This window comes from Bos mutus, chromosome 28 (assembly GCF_027580195.1).
Source record: "Bos mutus isolate GX-2022 chromosome 28, NWIPB_WYAK_1.1, whole genome shotgun sequence".
NCBI lineage: Eukaryota > Metazoa > Chordata > Mammalia > Artiodactyla > Bovidae > Bos > Bos mutus.
This window is the reverse complement of record NC_091644.1, coordinates 38,455,960-38,474,064: the sequence shown is the minus strand read 5'-3', so window position 1 is coordinate 38,474,064 and position 18,105 is coordinate 38,455,960. Positions and strand designations below refer to the sequence as shown.

Genomic DNA, 18,105 nt, shown 5'->3' with positions numbered 1-18,105 from the left:
TCAAGCTAGCACTATGATACTATTGATCATGGAATTGGTAAGATTTCTGCTTTTAGCATTATTTCCCTCCTACTTTCCTTAACTTTGCTCTCCTTTTTCTAACTTCTGGAAAGGGGATGTTTAGCTGAAGATCTTTCAGCCTCTTTTCTAGTATACTTACTTAAGATTGTAAATTTTCCTTTAAGTACTTCATTAGCTTTATTTTACAGGTGTTCCTATTGTATTTTATTGTTTGGCTCAAAGTATTTTCTCATTATTAGCATTATGATTGGCTATGGGTTATATGGGCTTATTTTTATAATTCTTTATTGATTTCTAGCTTAACTAGAACATGTGCTTAAAAAAACACATGCCGATTGACCTTTAAAATTTGTTGCGAGTCACTTTACAGCTAGGTATGTGGTTGATGTTGGTAGTATGTTCGCTTTCCAAAAAACCTATGCTCTGACTTTGGTTGTTTTTCTGAGAGTATTCACTAGGTCAAATTCACACATCATTTTATTCAGATTTTCTATATCGTTTCTGATTTTCTTTTGCTTAATAGTCACTGGGGAAGGCTTGTTAAAAATCATCTATAGAAGAAAGCCGCAAGAGTTCAAACAAGGAAAAGGTGATGGATGATGTTAAGAGATGTAACCGGATCAAACCTGAATCTGGAAACCGGGAGTTTGGTACCCTGGATTCTCAGCTTAGTCACTTATTTGCCATGTGTCCTGGGGCGTCACCGCCTCTTTCTGGGGGCCATTTCTTTTTTTCTTTTAATCTAAGAAGCGAGGAGTTAAGCCCTCACAGCTCTTTGAGGTTTCGTCTCTTTCTCACCTCAGGTGCCAACTTCCACACAAAGTCGCCGTTTCCGGCAGGGCTTGCACATGAAATCTTCCGGCCGGCGCTTGGCGCAATGTGTATACAAATTTAGATTCACGAAAGGAGCACAGTTCGTTAAAATTACGAAAAACTGTACGGTGACAGACACTGAGATATTAATAAAGCCAAGGCCACTCTGAGGAGTGACCAGATCCCACCCACTTTTCACCTCCACGACCGCTAGGACCCGGTGCCCTAGCTGGGGCAGGCACGGAAGTCACTCCGACACATAAGAGAAGGGAACCGGAAGTCCCGTCCTCCTGGAACAGAACGGTAACCTGTAAGGGTCATTCCAAGGCCAGCGAATTCGCTAAGTGAATTGTTTCCTTGAGGTGCTGGGGTCTACGTGACTTGCCCAAGCGGGCGAGGCGACAGTGCGGCGCCAACTCGGCCCCACGCCCTTCTTCCCGTGTTGTTGGACCGCGTGATTCTTTCCTCCCGTCGGCGCCGAAGGGAACCTTGTTCTGGGCGGGCGGAGAGGTGGGCTTGCTGGCGGGGCCGGGTGGGGCGCGCCCGAGAGGCTATGGACCCGGGAGGTAGCTGACTCTCCGCGAGCCTCGGGCTTCTCTTCTGTCAGACGAAGTAGCGCTCCTTGTCCTGCCTGGTGATTTTGCCCTCCTGCATTTATTTGTACAGCACTTTGGTTCGAACAGCAACCCTTTAAAATGGGCAGTGCTACCCTCGTTTTACCGATGGGGAAATAGTCTCGAGAGAATACACGCACTGGCTTAAGCGACAGACCATGTGGGAGCCAGCAATCTAACAGCGGCTTTCTGAGGCCAAGCTGCTACCTCAGCAGCGGAGCAATTACATGGAGTAAGAGATAAGTTTCCCCTGCGCGTGCTTTTATGATAACGTTCCTGTAGAACTGATTAGTTGTGGTCGCATCATTAAAATCCGGAGGCAAAGCTTTAAAAAGAGGGGGTCGCAGGGAACGACAGTATCTTTTTCTTTGGCTTGCCTTCTCTGGTATTATAAGTCCCTTGTTAATATCACATATTTTGGTTGACAGCTTGAGTCCGCTAGGAATGGCAGCCCCAACTATGAAAGAAAGGCAGGCTTGCTGGGGAGCCCGCGATGAGTACTGGAAGTGTTTAGATGAGAACACAGAGGACGCTTCTAAGTGCAAGAAGTTAAGAAGCTCATTTGAATCAAGTTGTCCCCAACAGTGGGTAAGTTACACTTGCACATGTTGCTGTTCACTGTCAAAATACATAGAGCTTATAGTGAGTGGTGAACTATGAAATGAAGGACCCTCTGAGGTGTGTCAAGTCAACAGTTTCTGTGAGCCGCAGAGAAAACCTTGTCCGGTAATACAGGCTTGTTTTATGTACATATCGCGCAGACCTTTGGAAAATGTCACCAGACTCTTTAAAGTTCCTTGAAAAACAAACTGGGGTCTGGACTCAAGACTACTGTGATAAATAACCAAAAAATTCCAACCCCCTAAATTGGTAGATTTTTGCAGGATCTTTTTTTTTTTTAAAAAAAAAGATTTATTTGGCTGTCCTGGGTCTTAGTTGTGGCATGTGGGATCTTTATTTGTGGCATGTGGGATCTAGTTCCATGTTGTTGTTAGAAGGAAATGGCAGCCCACTCCAGTATTCTTGCCTGGAGAATCCCATGGACAGAGGAGCCTGGCAGGCTATAGTCCATGGGGTTGCAAAGAGTCCAACATAACTTCACTTTCACTTTCTTCTTTACAAGCCCACGGATTGTAGCCCTTCAGGCTCTTCTATCCATGGAATTTTCCTCCTCCAGGAGATCTTCCCCACTCAGGGATCAAACCTACATTTCTGCATCTCCTGCATTGCAGGAAGATTCTGTACCTCTGAGTCACAGGGAAGCCCTCTAGTTCCCTGACCAGGGATCAAACCCAGGTCCCCTGTGTTGGGAGCACAGAGTCTTAGTCACTGGATCACCAGGGAAATCCCTTTCCAGGATCTTCTGAAAGGATAGTATTTAATCTTGGGCAAGAGTTGGCAGGTTCATCTTCCTAGAGCTCCTGTCAGAAATAAAGCTTTCCCTGTTGGCTGCTCAAAATCATGTGATCATATACCTGAAACACAAAGGAGCTCAGGGAGTAGAAGAAACAAAATGATCGCATGGGGGATTCTGCCACCAGCCCCTCCAGACGCCTCGCTGACACATGCTCATGCTCTGTAGGGCCTGTCCTTCAAATGGGAAGGGGTGGAAAAGGCACCTCCCATCACCAGGCTCAGTAAGTGCTTGATGCTCTTCACTAACACCCTTTGAGTTGCATGTTGTTGCTGTCAGTTTCTGGATCAGACAGCAGAAGCCCAGAGCATTGCAATAACTTGCTTGCTCTGTATTGGTCAGTAAGTGGCAGAACCATAGTTCTAAGTCTGGTCCAGCTGGCTGCTGTGAGGTTTGAACTTTGATTTGATTTCTTACCATCATGCTCCTCCAAACTTTACCAAGCAGTTTGAGAACAGATCATTTTAGAGATGAAGTGGATTTACGACCTTCACCTTTTCACACCTCAAATGTTTAGATGAAGAAGCTGAGGCTTGAAGACCACAAGAAGGCTGTGATGGAGGGTAGGGATGATGGCATTGAAGAGATAATTGCTTTAGATGAACTCTGTGTGTGTAAAAGCAGCACAGTGTAACCTGTCCCATGGGATTACTACAACAATCAGATGTCTAACTTGCCATATAAACTGAAAAGTGATAAATCAGGAGCTTGGTGGTTGGGTAGATAATGACTTAGGCAAATATTATACATCTCTGGTTTTCCCATTAGATAGATGCACAGAGACTTAACTCCTAGTTTACAAAGTAGGTGGAAAATGGGGGAGTTTGGGCCAACATCCAATTCCTTCAAGGCCTGGATACTGTTCCTGCCTATGCAACAGGCCCTTCTTCTCACTCTCTGCTCACTGGCTCTGTGGTCACTTAGAAACAGGGATGTAGGATGAGAGTGATGAAGCCCTTTGAGTTGAGTGTTGGCAGGTTCCATGTCCACCCTTCCCTACCCCACATTTTCCCAGGAGAACCTCTTCACCCTGAGACATGTCTTTTGACAGCCTAGCCAGGATTTTCCACTCCAGGTTTACATGTCAGAATCATGTGGAAATATAAAAAAAAAGACAGCTATGTCTCAGACCTCATCTCAGATCTGCAAACTTCTGGAAGCTTCTTTTAAAAGGGCTCTGGCTCAACCGGTGATTCTGGTGGATAACCACAGCTGGAATCACTGTCTTAGCCCCTTTGAAAAGTTGCACTTCAGTCTTTTTTTTTTTTTCCTCTTTCTCCCCACCAAAAGACACTGCTTTTTCTCCATCCTAATGGCTAATGGACCTTCCCATCTCCCTGATTTCAGGACAACTTCTGTTCTCAGCATCATAAAGGGTTTTTACCATCAGCCAGTGCTTCTTTATTGATGTCTCCTCCACTCATACATAGGCCGAGTGCCATGGCATGCAGGCCCACCCTCTGTCCAGGTTCCCGCATTCTAGTCACAGCTAACATTTATTAGTACAGGCTCTAGGCACTTCGGGTGCATCATCTATATAATTTATTCCTCACAGTAGCTCTGTTACCCCATTTTACTTCTGAGGGCCCAGGTCATGTGTAAGTGCAGAGCCTGCATTCAAGCTGAGTAGTCTTGAGTCCAGACCTCATGCTCTTCTCTGATCCACATCCTTCTTTTTGTCCCTGTCATGCAAGAAAAGAACCCGTGGATTAGACTGTGCAAATCTCATGTTCTGGAAACTTAGTCATAATGCAAGTTTATTTAAATACAAAAGCATTACCTCCTTGGTGGGCTTCCCTTGTGGCTCAGCTGGTAAAGAATCCACCTGCAATGCTGGAGGCCTGGGTTCGATCCCTGGGTTGGGAAGATCCCCTGGAGAAGAGAAAGGTTACTCACTCCAGTATTCTGGTCTGAAGAATTCCATGGACTGTATAGTCCATGGGGTCGCAAAGAGTCGCAGACAACTAAGCGACTTTCACTTCACCTCCTTGGTGGCGTTCTTCCTTCATAATTCACTCCCCTAGTTTTCCTTGTCTCCAGCAGCCATAGCTTTTTGGCAGGCTTTCGTGTGTCTGTTAAATCATACCCTGTAGAGTTCCCTTCTATGCTGCTTAACTTTCCCAAGCCAGTCTTACCTGCAGCCACGGCTTGAAGTACCACTTAGGTGTTGAGGCCCAAATCTACATCCTCTTTAACTCCAGAGCTCTCTATTTGGATGTTCTCAAGGACCAACCTTGACCTCTGCATATACACGAATGAATTCTTCCTCATCTTGTATCCAACAGGCCCCTCCTCACCTGCTCCCCATCTCAGGCAAAGATACTAACATCAATACAGTCCCAGAAATGAGTGTCAGGCTCCACAGTGGGAATTGTTGAAGGACTGGTCTCAGGAGTGAAGCAGGGTAACACAACACCCCTGCAATAGGGTCGGATCCAGTGTGCTTAAGGAACAGCAAGGAGAGAATAGAAGTTAGGATATTCAGCACTGAGAAGCCGGGGACAGTGGCTTTTCCTCTGAATGACAGGGGAAGCCACTGAGAAGCTTTGGGTTCAGGGTAAGGAGACAAGTGAGGGTATGAGGGGGATGATGGTCAATGAAAAGGTAGTGTGATCAATGGATTGTTGGCATCAGGGTCTTAGAAAGTGAAGAGTGGGCATTCGGAGAACAGAAATGTTCAGAATTGGGGTTATGGCGTGGCTATATTTGTTGGTAAGGACAAGGGCTAGGCTTTGATCCTGGCAGTGAGGTAGGTTGGAGGAAAAGATCATTGAAGAAAGAGGTCAAGGAGCTGAGAGGCCAGGGTGTTGAAAGGATCAACCACATGGATACTGAAACCATCTGAGTTATGACATGAGTGTTGTTAGAGAAAATGACAACAACCTGAAAAGTTATAGATGCCTCCAAGAAAAAAGGGGTGTGGGCAAAGTAGTCAAAGTAACTTCTGCTGCGTTTGACAGGGACACGCACCCACGGAAAACCTTTGTCTTCTGCAGACTCAGTCCATAACTGAGCTGTTTTCTAGCCTGTGCCCTCAGGTTTTTGCTCCCTTTTCACCTTTTCTTTCTACTCAAGACTTGTTGAAGTCTTACCCAATTGCCATAGAATAAAAATGAAAGATATCTCCAGAGATGTGTATGAGAAGGTGGAGAGGGTGACAGGGAGGGAGGTGATGGGGTGTCCTCTGGGTGTATTTTATGCAAGATGTTGTGTTTGCATTTGCTTTAATTTTCATTCAGTCTTGTGAGGTGCCATTGTATCTCTTTTATATAATAGGAACTAAGGCTCAGAGAGGTGAAATAATTTGTTCAAGATCAGCTAACCAGTAAAGTGGTGGGGAGAGGATTAGAACAGAGGTCTCTCCAATTCCAGAATTTATATTCTTTCACTTAGCTGAAGTCACAGATGAATAGTAAAGATAAAAGTAGAACCAAATAGAGATTTACAGTGAATGCTTCTATCATAAAACACTAAAAAAACAAATTTGTTACATAATATGTAGGCCATAAAACTAATATGTCATCACAAAACCAAATTACTTTTCCCTCCCTCCTTGCTTTGAGCTTCCCTGGTGGCTCAGTGGTAAAGAATTTGCCTGCCAAGCAGGAGACGTGGGTTCGATCCCTAGCCTGGGACAATCCCCTGGAGAAGGAAATGGCAAACCACTCCAGTATTCTTACCTGAGAAATCCCATGGACAGAGGAGTCTGGTGGGCTACAGTCCGTGGGGTTACAAAGAGTCAGACACAACTTAGCGACTGAGCAAGCATGCTCACCCCCTTGCTTAGCCCTTCCATCAGTTTGCCTTGTATTATGGTCCCACTTAAAGTCTCCTATTGGTTCTTTAACCGAGGAAGGAGCAGGGATCAGGTCTGTCATTCTAGCATCATCCAACGCAGGCTTCCATGAACAGAGCAACTGGACAGCGGTATCTATCAATGTGGATGGCACCACCAACTCAGTGCACATGAGTTTGAGCAAACTCTGGGAGATAGTGAAGGACAGGGAAACCTGGTGTGCTACAGTCCATGGGGTTGCAGAGTTGGACATGACCTAGTGACTGAACAACAACGTCAACTTTGGACATTGTCTTTTCCCTGTCAAGCTTTGAAATGTCTCAGAAATTCCAGTATTTTGGCATTCATGCTACTATACTGCATCTCATTTAATGGCTTAGAGGACACTGGCGTTGTATGTACAGTGCTTTTCAAGGAATGCCTGTTGATTTGTCAGCCTTTTTGGACATTAGCCTCGTAAGTGTGCACACGTTGAGGGCCTTCCACTGTTAACTGAAGCAGGTGGTAAAGACTAGAGAGAAAAGATTTTCAAGCAGAGTATGACATATGAAAGGCATGGAAGCAAGATGCATGAGAATCAGCACACTGGGGAAATGGGGTAGCTCTGGGTGGCTAGCATTTCAGGGGATGGTGGTACACCCAGAGGATAGCCAGGGGGCAGAGATTTAGTCTTGAATGACCTCGTTTGTCTTACAAACAAGGAGTTTGGATGTTGCCCTTAAAGGCAATAAGGATACCTTGAAAGATCTTTAAACAAGCAGTGACGTGATCAAATTGAGATTTCCAAAAGATACTTGGCAGTGGCGTGACAGGTGGATTGAAGGTGGAGAAACCAGTTATAGAGCTATTACAGCAATCCAAGTGAGAAATGATGCCGGCCTGTATTGTAGCGACCAAGACGGGGAAAGAGATCGGAGCATTTGGGTGGATAGTGATGCAGTCACTGAAATAGGGGACAGAGGAGGAAAAACATGTCTGTAGAGAAGTAAGTTCTGGACAAGTTGGGAGTGAAATCTAAGTAGGACCATTAAGTGGAATTATCCCTTAATTCCATTTGAAAATGTAACAGGAGAAATGCAAAGATCTATTGATCTGCCACAGAAATGTTAAGGACATTGTCTACTTCTTCATCTGATATCCTTTACATATGACATCCGTCCCAGCTCAGTCAGCCTAAGGCCACTAGAGGTATGTAGTCTGACAGTGAGATTTATTAGCATGCTGTGACCAGGGAGCCCATGCATTGGAGTTGCTGTGGGCCACTCACCAAGTGGAAAGGAGTTATCAGAGGGCTTGGGGAAGGATAGGGTTTAGGTGAAATTGAAATGAAGTGATGCTTTGATGGGCTCTGTGTATAAGCAGGCCGTCAACTCCGGACTGAGAAGTGGACCCAGGGTCCTATTTCCTACAAAGATAAATGCTGAATGTCATATGCTCACAAGTCCCTTACTTGCAGTCCTGCACCTGAGCTGGCGATCAGGACTACTTCTTTGTGTCAAAGTGCCAGCCAGATCTCTCAGGTAAAAGTGGGGGTGTTTTATTTTTACCAAAGTAACTTCAAAGAACAAATTTCTGATAGTTTGATTTTGGAAAACAGTTTTTTGGTGAATAAGAAAGCAGGCGTCACTCAAAGGGGTTTCTTAGGACAGTCTTTGCCTGTAGTACATCCTCTGGAGGAATGTTAACATCTTTTATCCCAGCTCGAGACAGGGCAGGGCAGATTTTTACATTCTCAGTCTAAGCTCATTTTTACTTACTTGGGCTCCACTGAAATATTCAACAATTAAATCCTAAGAAAAGTTTTTCTATTCTGATAGTGAAAATGTGTGTCGTATCCTGCCTTTGCCTTGTCTGCAGAACAGCTCAGATAAAGACTATGAAGATTTTGTGTCTGGCCTTGGTTTTCTACTTCTTTGATTTTACTGTTTCAGGATATGGGGCTTTACGATACTCCAGACTACCTGTGGCAAGAGGAGGATGTAAACAGAAATAATAAAATGAAATCTTTAAGTTATTAAAGCTTTACCATCAGTTTCCTTATTCATAGTTCATACATATAATTTTTAATTATGTGTGTCTCCTTAAATGTATGTTTCTGGATAAGATAAACTTAATAAAAATATCATGACTGGTTAGGTATTCCCTGGTGGGCCAGTGGTTAAGACTCTGTGCTTCCACTGCAGGGGGTTTGAGTTCAATTCCTGGTTGGGGAACTAAGATCCCATATGCCATGTAGTGCGGCCAAAAATAAATAGAAATACCATGGCTGGTGAATTATAAAGCTTATTGAACTCATAGTTGATAGGAAAAACTTGTACAGTGCCTTAAATCATGAAGTGTTATGACCTGAGCGTTCTGTGGACCCTCGTGGCACATTTTACATGTCTAAGCACAGATACGCTTCTTGAGAAAGGTGCACAGCACACTCAAATTCTCAGCAGGGTTCATAACCCAAGAAGGGTTAGAACTCACTGGTCTACACTCCCTTTATAGAGACTCTAGAATATAAATTACTTAGGCTACTTACATAATTTATATTGAATAATTAATTACATTTAAGTCTGTTCCTTGTGTTTAATCTGTATAGCTTACCCTTATTTCAAACCCTTTTTTCTCAACAGATAAAATATTTTGATAAAAGAAGAGACTACTTAAAATTCAAAGAAAAATTTGAAGCAGGAGATTTCCAGCCTTCGAAAATGACTGCAAAGTCCTAGGCTGTTCTGAACACTTCAGAAAGGTTGAAATTACTTTTTCTGGACATTCAAAAATGCTTTGACTCTGGGACAATAGTAGTTTGAATGATGGCAGACACCAAAGCCTGTTTCATATATCTGGTTCTTAATTTAAATGATCAAGTAACAAGATTGCATTATTCAAAGTATGAAGAATTGAAATAAAATGATATGAAATATGCTTAATTTAGTAAATATATATTTTAAGAAAAAATAAAACATAATTATAAAAACGTGTGCCTTTGTGCTGTTGGAGGGTGGGGAGTAGCCAAATACCATTTTAGAGATATATACTGAAAAAAGTAGATAGATTTCCATTGTCCTGGGAGTTAGCATTTTAATACAGCCACCAAAAAATGAGGAATTGAAGGTTCAACTTCAGATATACAGGTAATATAATCAAGACCATCTACAAAAGAGCCTTACAGCTAATATAGTTAACGATAAGACAATGAATGGCTTCCCAGGTGGCTCGGGGGTAAAGAATCCTGCTGCCAGTGCAGAGATGCGGATTTGATCCCTGAGTTGGGAAGATCCCCTGAGGGAAACGGCTACCCACTCCAGTATTGTTGCCTGGGAAATCTCATGGACAGAGGAGCCCGGTGGGCTGCAGTCCATGGGGTTGCAGAGTTAGACATGACTTGGTTACTAAACAACAAGACAATGAATGCTTTTTCCCTAAAATCAGCAACAAGGTAAAAATGTCCCCACTTGTCCTATTCAACACTGTATTGGATTCCCAGCTACTTCAGTTAAGACAAAAAAAAGCATACAAATGGGAAAGAAAGAAGAAATAAAACTGGCTCTATTCATGGACAATATGATTATCTCTATAGAATATACCAAAGAACCTACAAAAAAAGCACCTAGAATTAGTGAGTGAATCTTAGAAAGGTGGCAGGAAACAAGGTCAATATACAAAAGAAAATCGTATTTGTGTATACCACCATGAAAAACTGGAATCTAAAACTTAAAATACACCATTTACAATAGCACTAAAAAAACAAAGGAATACTTAGATATAATCTAACAGTATGTGTAGGACCTATATCCTCAGAACTAAAAAACATTGAAATCAGAGAACAACTTAATTGGAGAGGTACTGTGTTCATGAATTAGAAGATTCAGTGTTGTTAAGGAACTGTTAAATTCTCCCCAGTTTATTCTATGGGTTCAAATTAACCCCAATAAAAATCTCAGGATTTTTGGTATATACTGACAAGCTGATTCTAAAATTTGTATGGAAAGGCAAAATAATTCTGAAAAGAACAAAATTGGAAGGTTCATATTAAATGATTTTAATGCTGCTGTAAAGCTCCAGTAATTAAGGACAATATGGTATTGGCAGGATAGACACATGGTTACAGAACAGAAGAGAGTCCAGAAGTACAGCCACACAGACACAGTCAACTGAGCTTGGACAAGGGGGAAGGGGGGTGTCCACACACAGTAAAATGAACGCCGGAACAAACTGCACTTTGTTAAATAGATACACAAAAACCTCAAAATAGAGCACAGACTTAAATGTCAAATATAAAACTAACAGAAGAAAGTATAGAGAAAGTCTACATGATTTGGGGTTTGGAAGTGAATTTTTAGATGATGACCTCAAAAGCACAATCCATAAGAGGAAATAAAGCTAAGTTGGACTTTATCAATATTAAAAATTTCTGCTCTGTGAAAGACACTATTAAGAGAATGAAAAGATAAATTACAAACTGGGAGAGAATATTTGCAAGTCATAAATATATCATAGAGAATTTGTATCTAGAATATTGAACGCTTATTTTAAAAAAATCACCCAAGTTTAAAAAATGGGCAAATTGTGTGTTTTCACGAATCTATTCAGTGTTATAAATAACATATTATGAAGACACTCCCTATTATTTGTAGAGTAATGCAAATTAAAGCCATAACAGTTTATCACTACATACCTATTAGAACGGCTTAAAAACATTGATGGTACCAAGTGCTGACGAAGACGCAGGGAAACAGAACTGGTATTCACGGCTGGTGGAGAAGGAGGCTGCCTCTGAAGGGGTCACAAAGGAAGTTTTAGGTGTGGAAGCTGCTTTGTATGGCATCGAAGTGTGCACTTGTCAGAACCCACAAGTTATATGAGTGACTTTGTGCACACTAAAATCCAATAGGACTTTGGGAGAATTCTAGTTTGGGATGAAGACTGATAAACCAGTCTAACTATTACAAATATATGACATAAACTCACTGAAAGGAATGGCTAAGAAAGGAACTGACCCACGTAACTTGGTCAGACATTGGAGGAGACTATGGCGTAGAACCAATACAGCATCCAGGGTGCCAAGGCCAGTGCTCCTGGGACAGAAAAAGGATCAGTGCGAAACGGGGAACCTGGACATGGATCAGAATCGTTTGCTTAGTGAACAGCACCATTATCAATGTTAACTTCTTAGTTTTGATGAATGTCTATGGTTATGTAAGATCCTATTAGAGGTATCTGGGTGAAGTGCATGTGTACTATCTTTGCAACTCTAATGCAAAACAAAAATTGTTTTAATAAAGCTGCAGAAGAAAAGCATATATACAGGTAACAGATTCTGAAATCTAAATATTATTTAAACCGACCCAGACAATGATTATGTTCACTGCTGGAAGGTGATAGTTACCATTAAATAATAAAGTAATCCTAATAACAAAATCCTCAGAAGAACAGAAACAGAAAATCAACCCTTGAGGGTTCCAGTCTTACTTTTGGTAACAATGAGCAAGAGTAAGTCACCTCCTCTGGGTCCTTGTAGACAACACTGAGAACACAGACTACTATCTAATCATTATTTGAACCCTGAGCAAAGGTGACAGAGGAAAATTTCCTAAAAACTTTATCTGAATGATTATGGCAAACAGATGGGGAAACAGTGGAAACAGTGAGAGACTTTATTTTGGGGGGCTCCAAAATCACTGCAGATGGTGACTGCAGCCATGAAATTAAAAGATGCTTGCTCCTTGGAAGAAAAGTTATGACCAACCTTATTAAACCAAGCATATTAAAAAGCAGAGACATTACTTTCCAACAAAGGTCCTTCTAGTCAAAGCTATGGTTTTTCCAGTAGTCATGTATGGACGTGAGAATTGGACTATAAAGAAAGTTGAGTGCCGAAGAATTGATACTTTTGAACTGTGGTGTTGAAGACTCTTGAGGTCCCTTGGACTGCAAGGAGATCCAACCAGTCCATTCAAAGGAAATCAGTCCTGAATATTCATTGGAAGGACTGATGCTGAAACTGAAACTAATACTTTGGCCACCTGATGCGAAGAACTGACTCACAAGAAAAGACCCTGATGCTGGGAAAGACTGAAGGCGGGAGAAGGGAACAATAGAGGATGAGATGGTTGGATGGCATCACTGAGTCAATGGACATGAGTTTGAGTAAACTCCGGAGTTGGTGATAGACAGGGAGCCTGGCGTGCTGCAGTCCATGGGGTCACCAAGAGTCGCACACGACTGAGCGGCTGAACTGAACTGATGGCCTATTTCATGGCTTTAAAAGTAAATTACGAACTTTACAGGAACACTAGTTGACACCTTGCCAAGCATGTTTCCTCCCTGAGAAATGGATACAAAGCAGCAGCAGGAGGCCAGTGACTTCCTCATGGGGAAAACTTTCTTCCCACCCCACAGCCCCAGCCCCTGTGCTTCCTCCTGGCAAGGAAACAGTATTCATAGATAACTGCAGCTGCCTTAATCCTGCCTTCTCCCACCATAATCCACATTTCTGACAGTACTAGTTTCTAGGAAAGAAAAGATCTTTCTAAAACTCATTGTTTTATTTCCACAATTAAAATATTTTATTAAAGAAGCAATACAACTTAGCTAAAAAGGTTTATTAAAGGGGACAACATATATAGTAATATAGTTAAGGCACATGACAAAGTTTTGGCATTAAACTGTGAATAAAAAAGACAAAGTATCCCAGTCGATTTCAGAATCTATCTCATGAGTCCGGGTAGTTTTAAAACATGTCAGCAGTACCGACAACAACCCGTCTCAGGTGAGGCGCGGGCGTCAGGCTGTGGAGACCCCCTGCTTCAGCAGCTGCTGCCTGGTGTACTCCCAGATCAGCAGCGCCCCACTCACATGGACGTTGAGGGAGCGGATGATGCCCTGCTGAGGAATCTCCACGCACACGTCCAGCTGCTGGATCAGATTCGCTGGAATCCCTTCACGTTCGTTGCTGATGAAGAGAAATGGAAGAGAAAGGTTAGTTTTCTTGTAAAAAACAATTTTTTTTCTTAGACATCCTGGATATTACTGGAAGAGACAGGTTAACAAAATGAAACAAAAGTCTATGGTACCAGAAAAATAAGAGTGTAACAAGGTTTATGGGTTGATTCTATGTCCACCGGACCATCCCCAACAGGTAAAGTAAAAGGAAAACCTGGGGGGTGGGGGTGGGGGGTGGCGCTTTTCATAAACCTTGAAGTCAGAAGTCGGGTGTGGGTGTAGGACCAGGAGCCCAGGTAAAATTGTAAATCTTATGAAACATTTTCAAGACAGAGACTCAAGACAAAGTTCTTACCCCAACAAGAGTAAAGACTTCTCAGGGAAGCAGTACCGGGTTAGGTCTAAACTTTTGGCAGTCTGTTCCACACCCACGATGGTGTAACCTTCTGCCTTTTTCTGTTGTAGATAATCAATCAGCTGAGGTGGTTTTACCTTAGTTTAAAAAGAGCAGAATATTAAATCGTTCATTTACAGCCCTGCTGGGAGTAAAAGCAGTAAAAAAAAAAAAAAAAAAAAAACTGATGAAACTGAAATTTGTTAACAGGAAAAAGACAGAATTATACACTATAAAAAAGAATGCTCCCAACATCACATACATTTATAAAACCAGAGTGAGTTACAACAGGACACATTTTACTACAAAGTCTACATTATTGATGATTTCTAAAAATATAATAGTGTGAGAGAGAAAAAAAAGAATGGGAGAACAGAGTGGGCTATATTTTACTTTTTAGTATTATTTTTAAAATATGACAGGCTGGACTACTGCAAAAGGATGGACAGGTGAAGACAGTACTAGAAAGAGTCTGGTGAATGAAAATTTTAATAATCACGCACTTTCCACCCACCTCCACTAAAGGAAGCCACTGTTCTGCTGAAACACTGAGGTGCTGAAACTGCTTGTCTCTGACACACTGAAGGCTGCCCATGACCAGCGCCGCGGCCCCGAACACCTCACAGGTCCGGCACAGCCCTGCACGGGACAAGCAGGGATGCTGCCGCCAGTCCAGGGCCAAGCCCACCAGGACCCGGGCGTTCCTCTGAAGCTCCCGGAGAAGGTGGAATGTGGACAGGAGGCCCCAGATGGCACTGGGTTGAGTATAGATTTTCAGGATCAAAAGACCGTAAGCAAGCCCCCTGGAAAACTGCCATTTTACCTCCTAAATTGGTTGGCTTATCAATGAGTGAGGCCACTACAATCAGTCTGCTGATTGACTTTCCAAGTTTGGCAGCACGATCCTGAAATACCAGCTCCAGGTCAAAGTCTGGAACATGGTTCTTCCACGGGATAATCTTCTTCTGAACATCAGTCCACTCTGACTGGTTATCTGCTTCACCTGAGTTGGAACCTGGGAAGGAAAAAGAAAATATAAACCTCTGTTTATTTACATGCATATATATACATGTGTGTGTATATAGAGATAAGATTTATTTTATTTGCTTTTGGCTGTGCTGGGTACTTTGGTTGCTACACACAGGCTTTCTCTGGTTGTGCTGAGCAGGGGCTACTTTCCGCTGCGGTGCACGGGCTCCAAACCGCACGGGCTTCAGTAACTGCGGCTCTCAGGCTCTAGAGCGCAGGCTCAGGAGCCGTGGTGCAGGCACCGGGGCTCATGAGAGCTTCCTGGATCAGGGATCAAACCCGTGTCCCCTGCATTGGCAGGAGGATTCTTAACCACTAGACCTCCAGGAAAGTCTTATATATACTTTTTAAGAGCTTAAATGAACAGTTTAAAATGAGATTTCTAACTAAAGAACTTTAGCTGGATTCAGATACAATTGCCATTTTCAGTAATAGTTGCAAATATTCAAATTCAACTCTACTAAGCAAAATACAACAATTTGTGAAAATAAAAGATGCACATTTTTTCCATGTTAGCATACCCAAAATTTGGAAGCATCTTAGAATCCATAAGGCTCACCTCATAGTTTGGTAGCATTTTTTCTTAGATATACAGAAAATAATGCTGTATTTTGCAAACAGTGTTATTAGATTAGAATTTTCTGTAGGAATACTATATTCCAGAAAACAACATAAACAGCTTTTATCTTATTTTACAAGTACTTGGGAGCCCTTTTCTAAAATAAGGACTATTCTTTGAAATAATTATCTCTTCACCAACTCGCTGAGCACACAGAACACACTGACCTGTCTAACTGTGTGTTCAGGACTGAGATCCTCCTTCCAGGCTCTTCCTCAACCCTGTCCCACTCTGAACCTGACTGAGCAGACGGGGGCACTGAGGTTCCTGGGGACAGAAGAGACCTGAACAGGATGGTGATGCAGTCCTATACTGATGGCGTGCTCACATAGGGAGGCGTTACTAACGCTGGGGGAGGGCAAAGAGCCAGACCCAGGAGGGCTCAAGGGAGGGAGAGTTAGTCTGCGGAGCAGAGCATGGGAAGGGCAGTGCAGGCTGCGGACACGGAATGCGCACATGCAGGCTGCAGCAGGACAGGGCTTGGGCGGCGCTTTCAGTTTGACTGCGCTCTCACAGCAGTCAACTGATGGAGGCACATGACTCACACCCGGTCCTAAGGACGTTGTGTATAATGATAAAGAATTTATCATATAGACAGGAGGCAGTACAGGGTTTTAAGAAGAGGTTAACAGTACTGGTTTTGTGTTTTAGAAAAATCCTCAAAAGTGATGTGGAGGAGGAGAAGCTGGGGATGGAAAACCATTGAGAGTCTTTTGCACTAGCCCAGCAAAGACAAAAAGTCTCAAATAAACAATGCGAGAGGGGCTGAAGAGGAAAGGCAGAGTTGCCAAGCTCTTATAACGGATAGACATGGCAAGGGACAACAGGAAAAGAATGACTTCTGTGAGAGCAAGCAACCCCACTGACAGAAAGGGAACACTGAGGAGGAGCCTCTGGGTGGAAAGCTAATGTGGGTTTGGATACTGAGTTTAAAGACCTTATAGAAGAGCTGGTGTAAGCATCCAGCAGGCTTAGGAAAGAGGCTGGGAGAGACAAAGATCTGAAAGGTGCAGTTACACAGGTGGTGGTTTCCAGCTGTAAAAAAAGTAAAAAATGTGCAAGGAGAGCAAACACAATGGGAAGAAAAAATGAAGGCACCCAGGGGATCCTAGCATTTAAGTTTCAGCATAGAAAGAGAAGAGGAACTAAAAACCCTCTTGATGAAGGTGAAAGAGAGTGAAAAAGCTGGCTTAAAACTCAACATTCAAAAACTAAGAATATGGCATTTGGTCCCATCACTTCATAGCAAATAGATGGGGAAAAAATGGAAACAGTGACAGATTTTATTTTCTCAGGCTCCAAAACCACTGCAGATGGTGACGGCAGCCATGAAATTAAAAGACGCTTGCTCCTTGGAAGAAAAGCTATGATAAACCTAGACAGCATACTAAAAAGCAGAGACATCACTTTGCCAACAGAGGTCCACACAGTCAAAGCTATGGTTTTTTTCCAGCAGTCATGTACGGATATGTGAGCTGGACCATAAAGAAGGTTGAGCGCTAAAGAACTGATGCTTTCGAATTGTGGTGCTGGAGAAGACTCCCGTGGACTGCAAGGAGATCAAACCAGTCAGTCCTAAAGAAAATCAACTCTGAATATTCACTGAAAGGACTGATGCTGAAGCTCCAATACTTTGGCCACCTGATGTGACTCATTGGAAAAGACCCTGATGCTGGGAAAGATTGAAGGCAGAAGGGGACGACAGAGGATGAGATGGTTGGATGGCATCACCGACTAAATGGACATGAGTTTGAGCAAACTCCGGGAGACAGTGACGGACAGGGAAGCCTGGGGGTTGCCAAGGGTGGGATATGACTTAGCAACTGAACAACAACATAGAAATCATGTTGCAATATCTCTCTTTACCCAAAACAAACAAACAGAAAGACCTCTGCAGGCTTTCCCCATTCAGTAACTCCTCATCCCTCTCCACAGTGGAACTCGAATCAGACGTCAGGAGGTGCTGTTGCTCCCTTCTCTCCTTCCCAGCAGGCTCTCCCTTCCACACGGAAATGGCTCTTGTCGCCAGTCTTTTGCCCACAGATCTTCACATGTGCTGATCTCTATTTTAGGGAAGCTCTTCCTCCAGGCTTTGCCTCAGTTGTTCCCACTTCCTGTCTGCCTCTGCTCAACTTCAGCTCCTTGGTGGTGGTTTAGTCACTAAGTTGTGTGGGACTCTTGCAACCCCATGGACTGTAGCCCCCCAGGCTCCCCTGTCCATGGGATTTTCCAGTCAAGAATGTTGGAGTGGATTGCCATTTCCTTCTCCAGGGGATCTTCCAGACCCAGGAATAGAACCCGGGTCTCCTGCCTTGCAGGTAGATTCGTTACTGACTGAGCTATGAGGGAAGCCTGAAAAAGGTCTTTTTAATCCTCTGTCACACCATTTCTTTACTCTGCTTTATTGTCTCCACAGTACTTTTTTGCTATGGCATCTTATCCATTTGTGTGCGATGGCACCCCACTCCA

General features: G+C 43.1%; 2 protein-coding genes across 5 annotated transcripts in view; one reads left to right on the top strand and one right to left on the bottom strand.

The window, feature by feature from the left end:
- The first annotated feature begins 1,039 nt into the window (after positions 1-1,039).
- On the top strand, positions 1,040-9,626 carry COA6 (cytochrome c oxidase assembly factor 6). Of its 3 annotated transcripts, XM_070364648.1 has the most exons (4): positions 1,151-1,344; positions 1,501-1,680; positions 1,877-2,036; positions 9,280-9,626. In XM_070364648.1, the coding sequence occupies exons 2-4, from the start codon at positions 1,676-1,678 to the stop codon at positions 9,373-9,375; spliced, it is 261 nt and encodes an 86-aa protein (XP_070220749.1). In that variant the 5' UTR covers positions 1,151-1,344; positions 1,501-1,675; the 3' UTR covers positions 9,376-9,626. The 3 variants fall into 3 exon arrangements, with proteins under 3 accessions (XP_005901847.1, XP_070220749.1, XP_005901846.1); XM_005901785.3 differs by lacking the exons at positions 1,151-1,344; positions 1,501-1,680 and adding an exon at positions 1,040-1,144; XM_005901784.2 differs by lacking the exon at positions 1,501-1,680.
- Positions 9,627-13,120: 3,494 nt separating this feature from the next.
- Positions 13,121-18,105, bottom strand: part of TARBP1 (TAR (HIV-1) RNA binding protein 1) — a 67,964-nt gene continuing 62,979 nt past the window's right edge. Inside the window, exons 27-30 of one of the 2 annotated variants that reach the window (XM_070364903.1) lie at positions 14,812-15,003; positions 14,503-14,627; positions 13,950-14,086; positions 13,121-13,604 (exon numbers count right to left, since the gene is read on the bottom strand). In XM_070364903.1, the coding sequence (XP_070221004.1) occupies positions 13,436-13,604; positions 13,950-14,086; positions 14,503-14,627; positions 14,812-15,003 (623 nt within the window). In that variant the 3' untranslated portion in view covers positions 13,121-13,435. Of the gene's footprint in view, positions 13,605-13,949; positions 14,087-14,502; positions 14,628-14,811; positions 15,004-18,105 lie in introns of those variants that run through there. The other variant, XM_070364904.1, reaches the window with a different exon arrangement.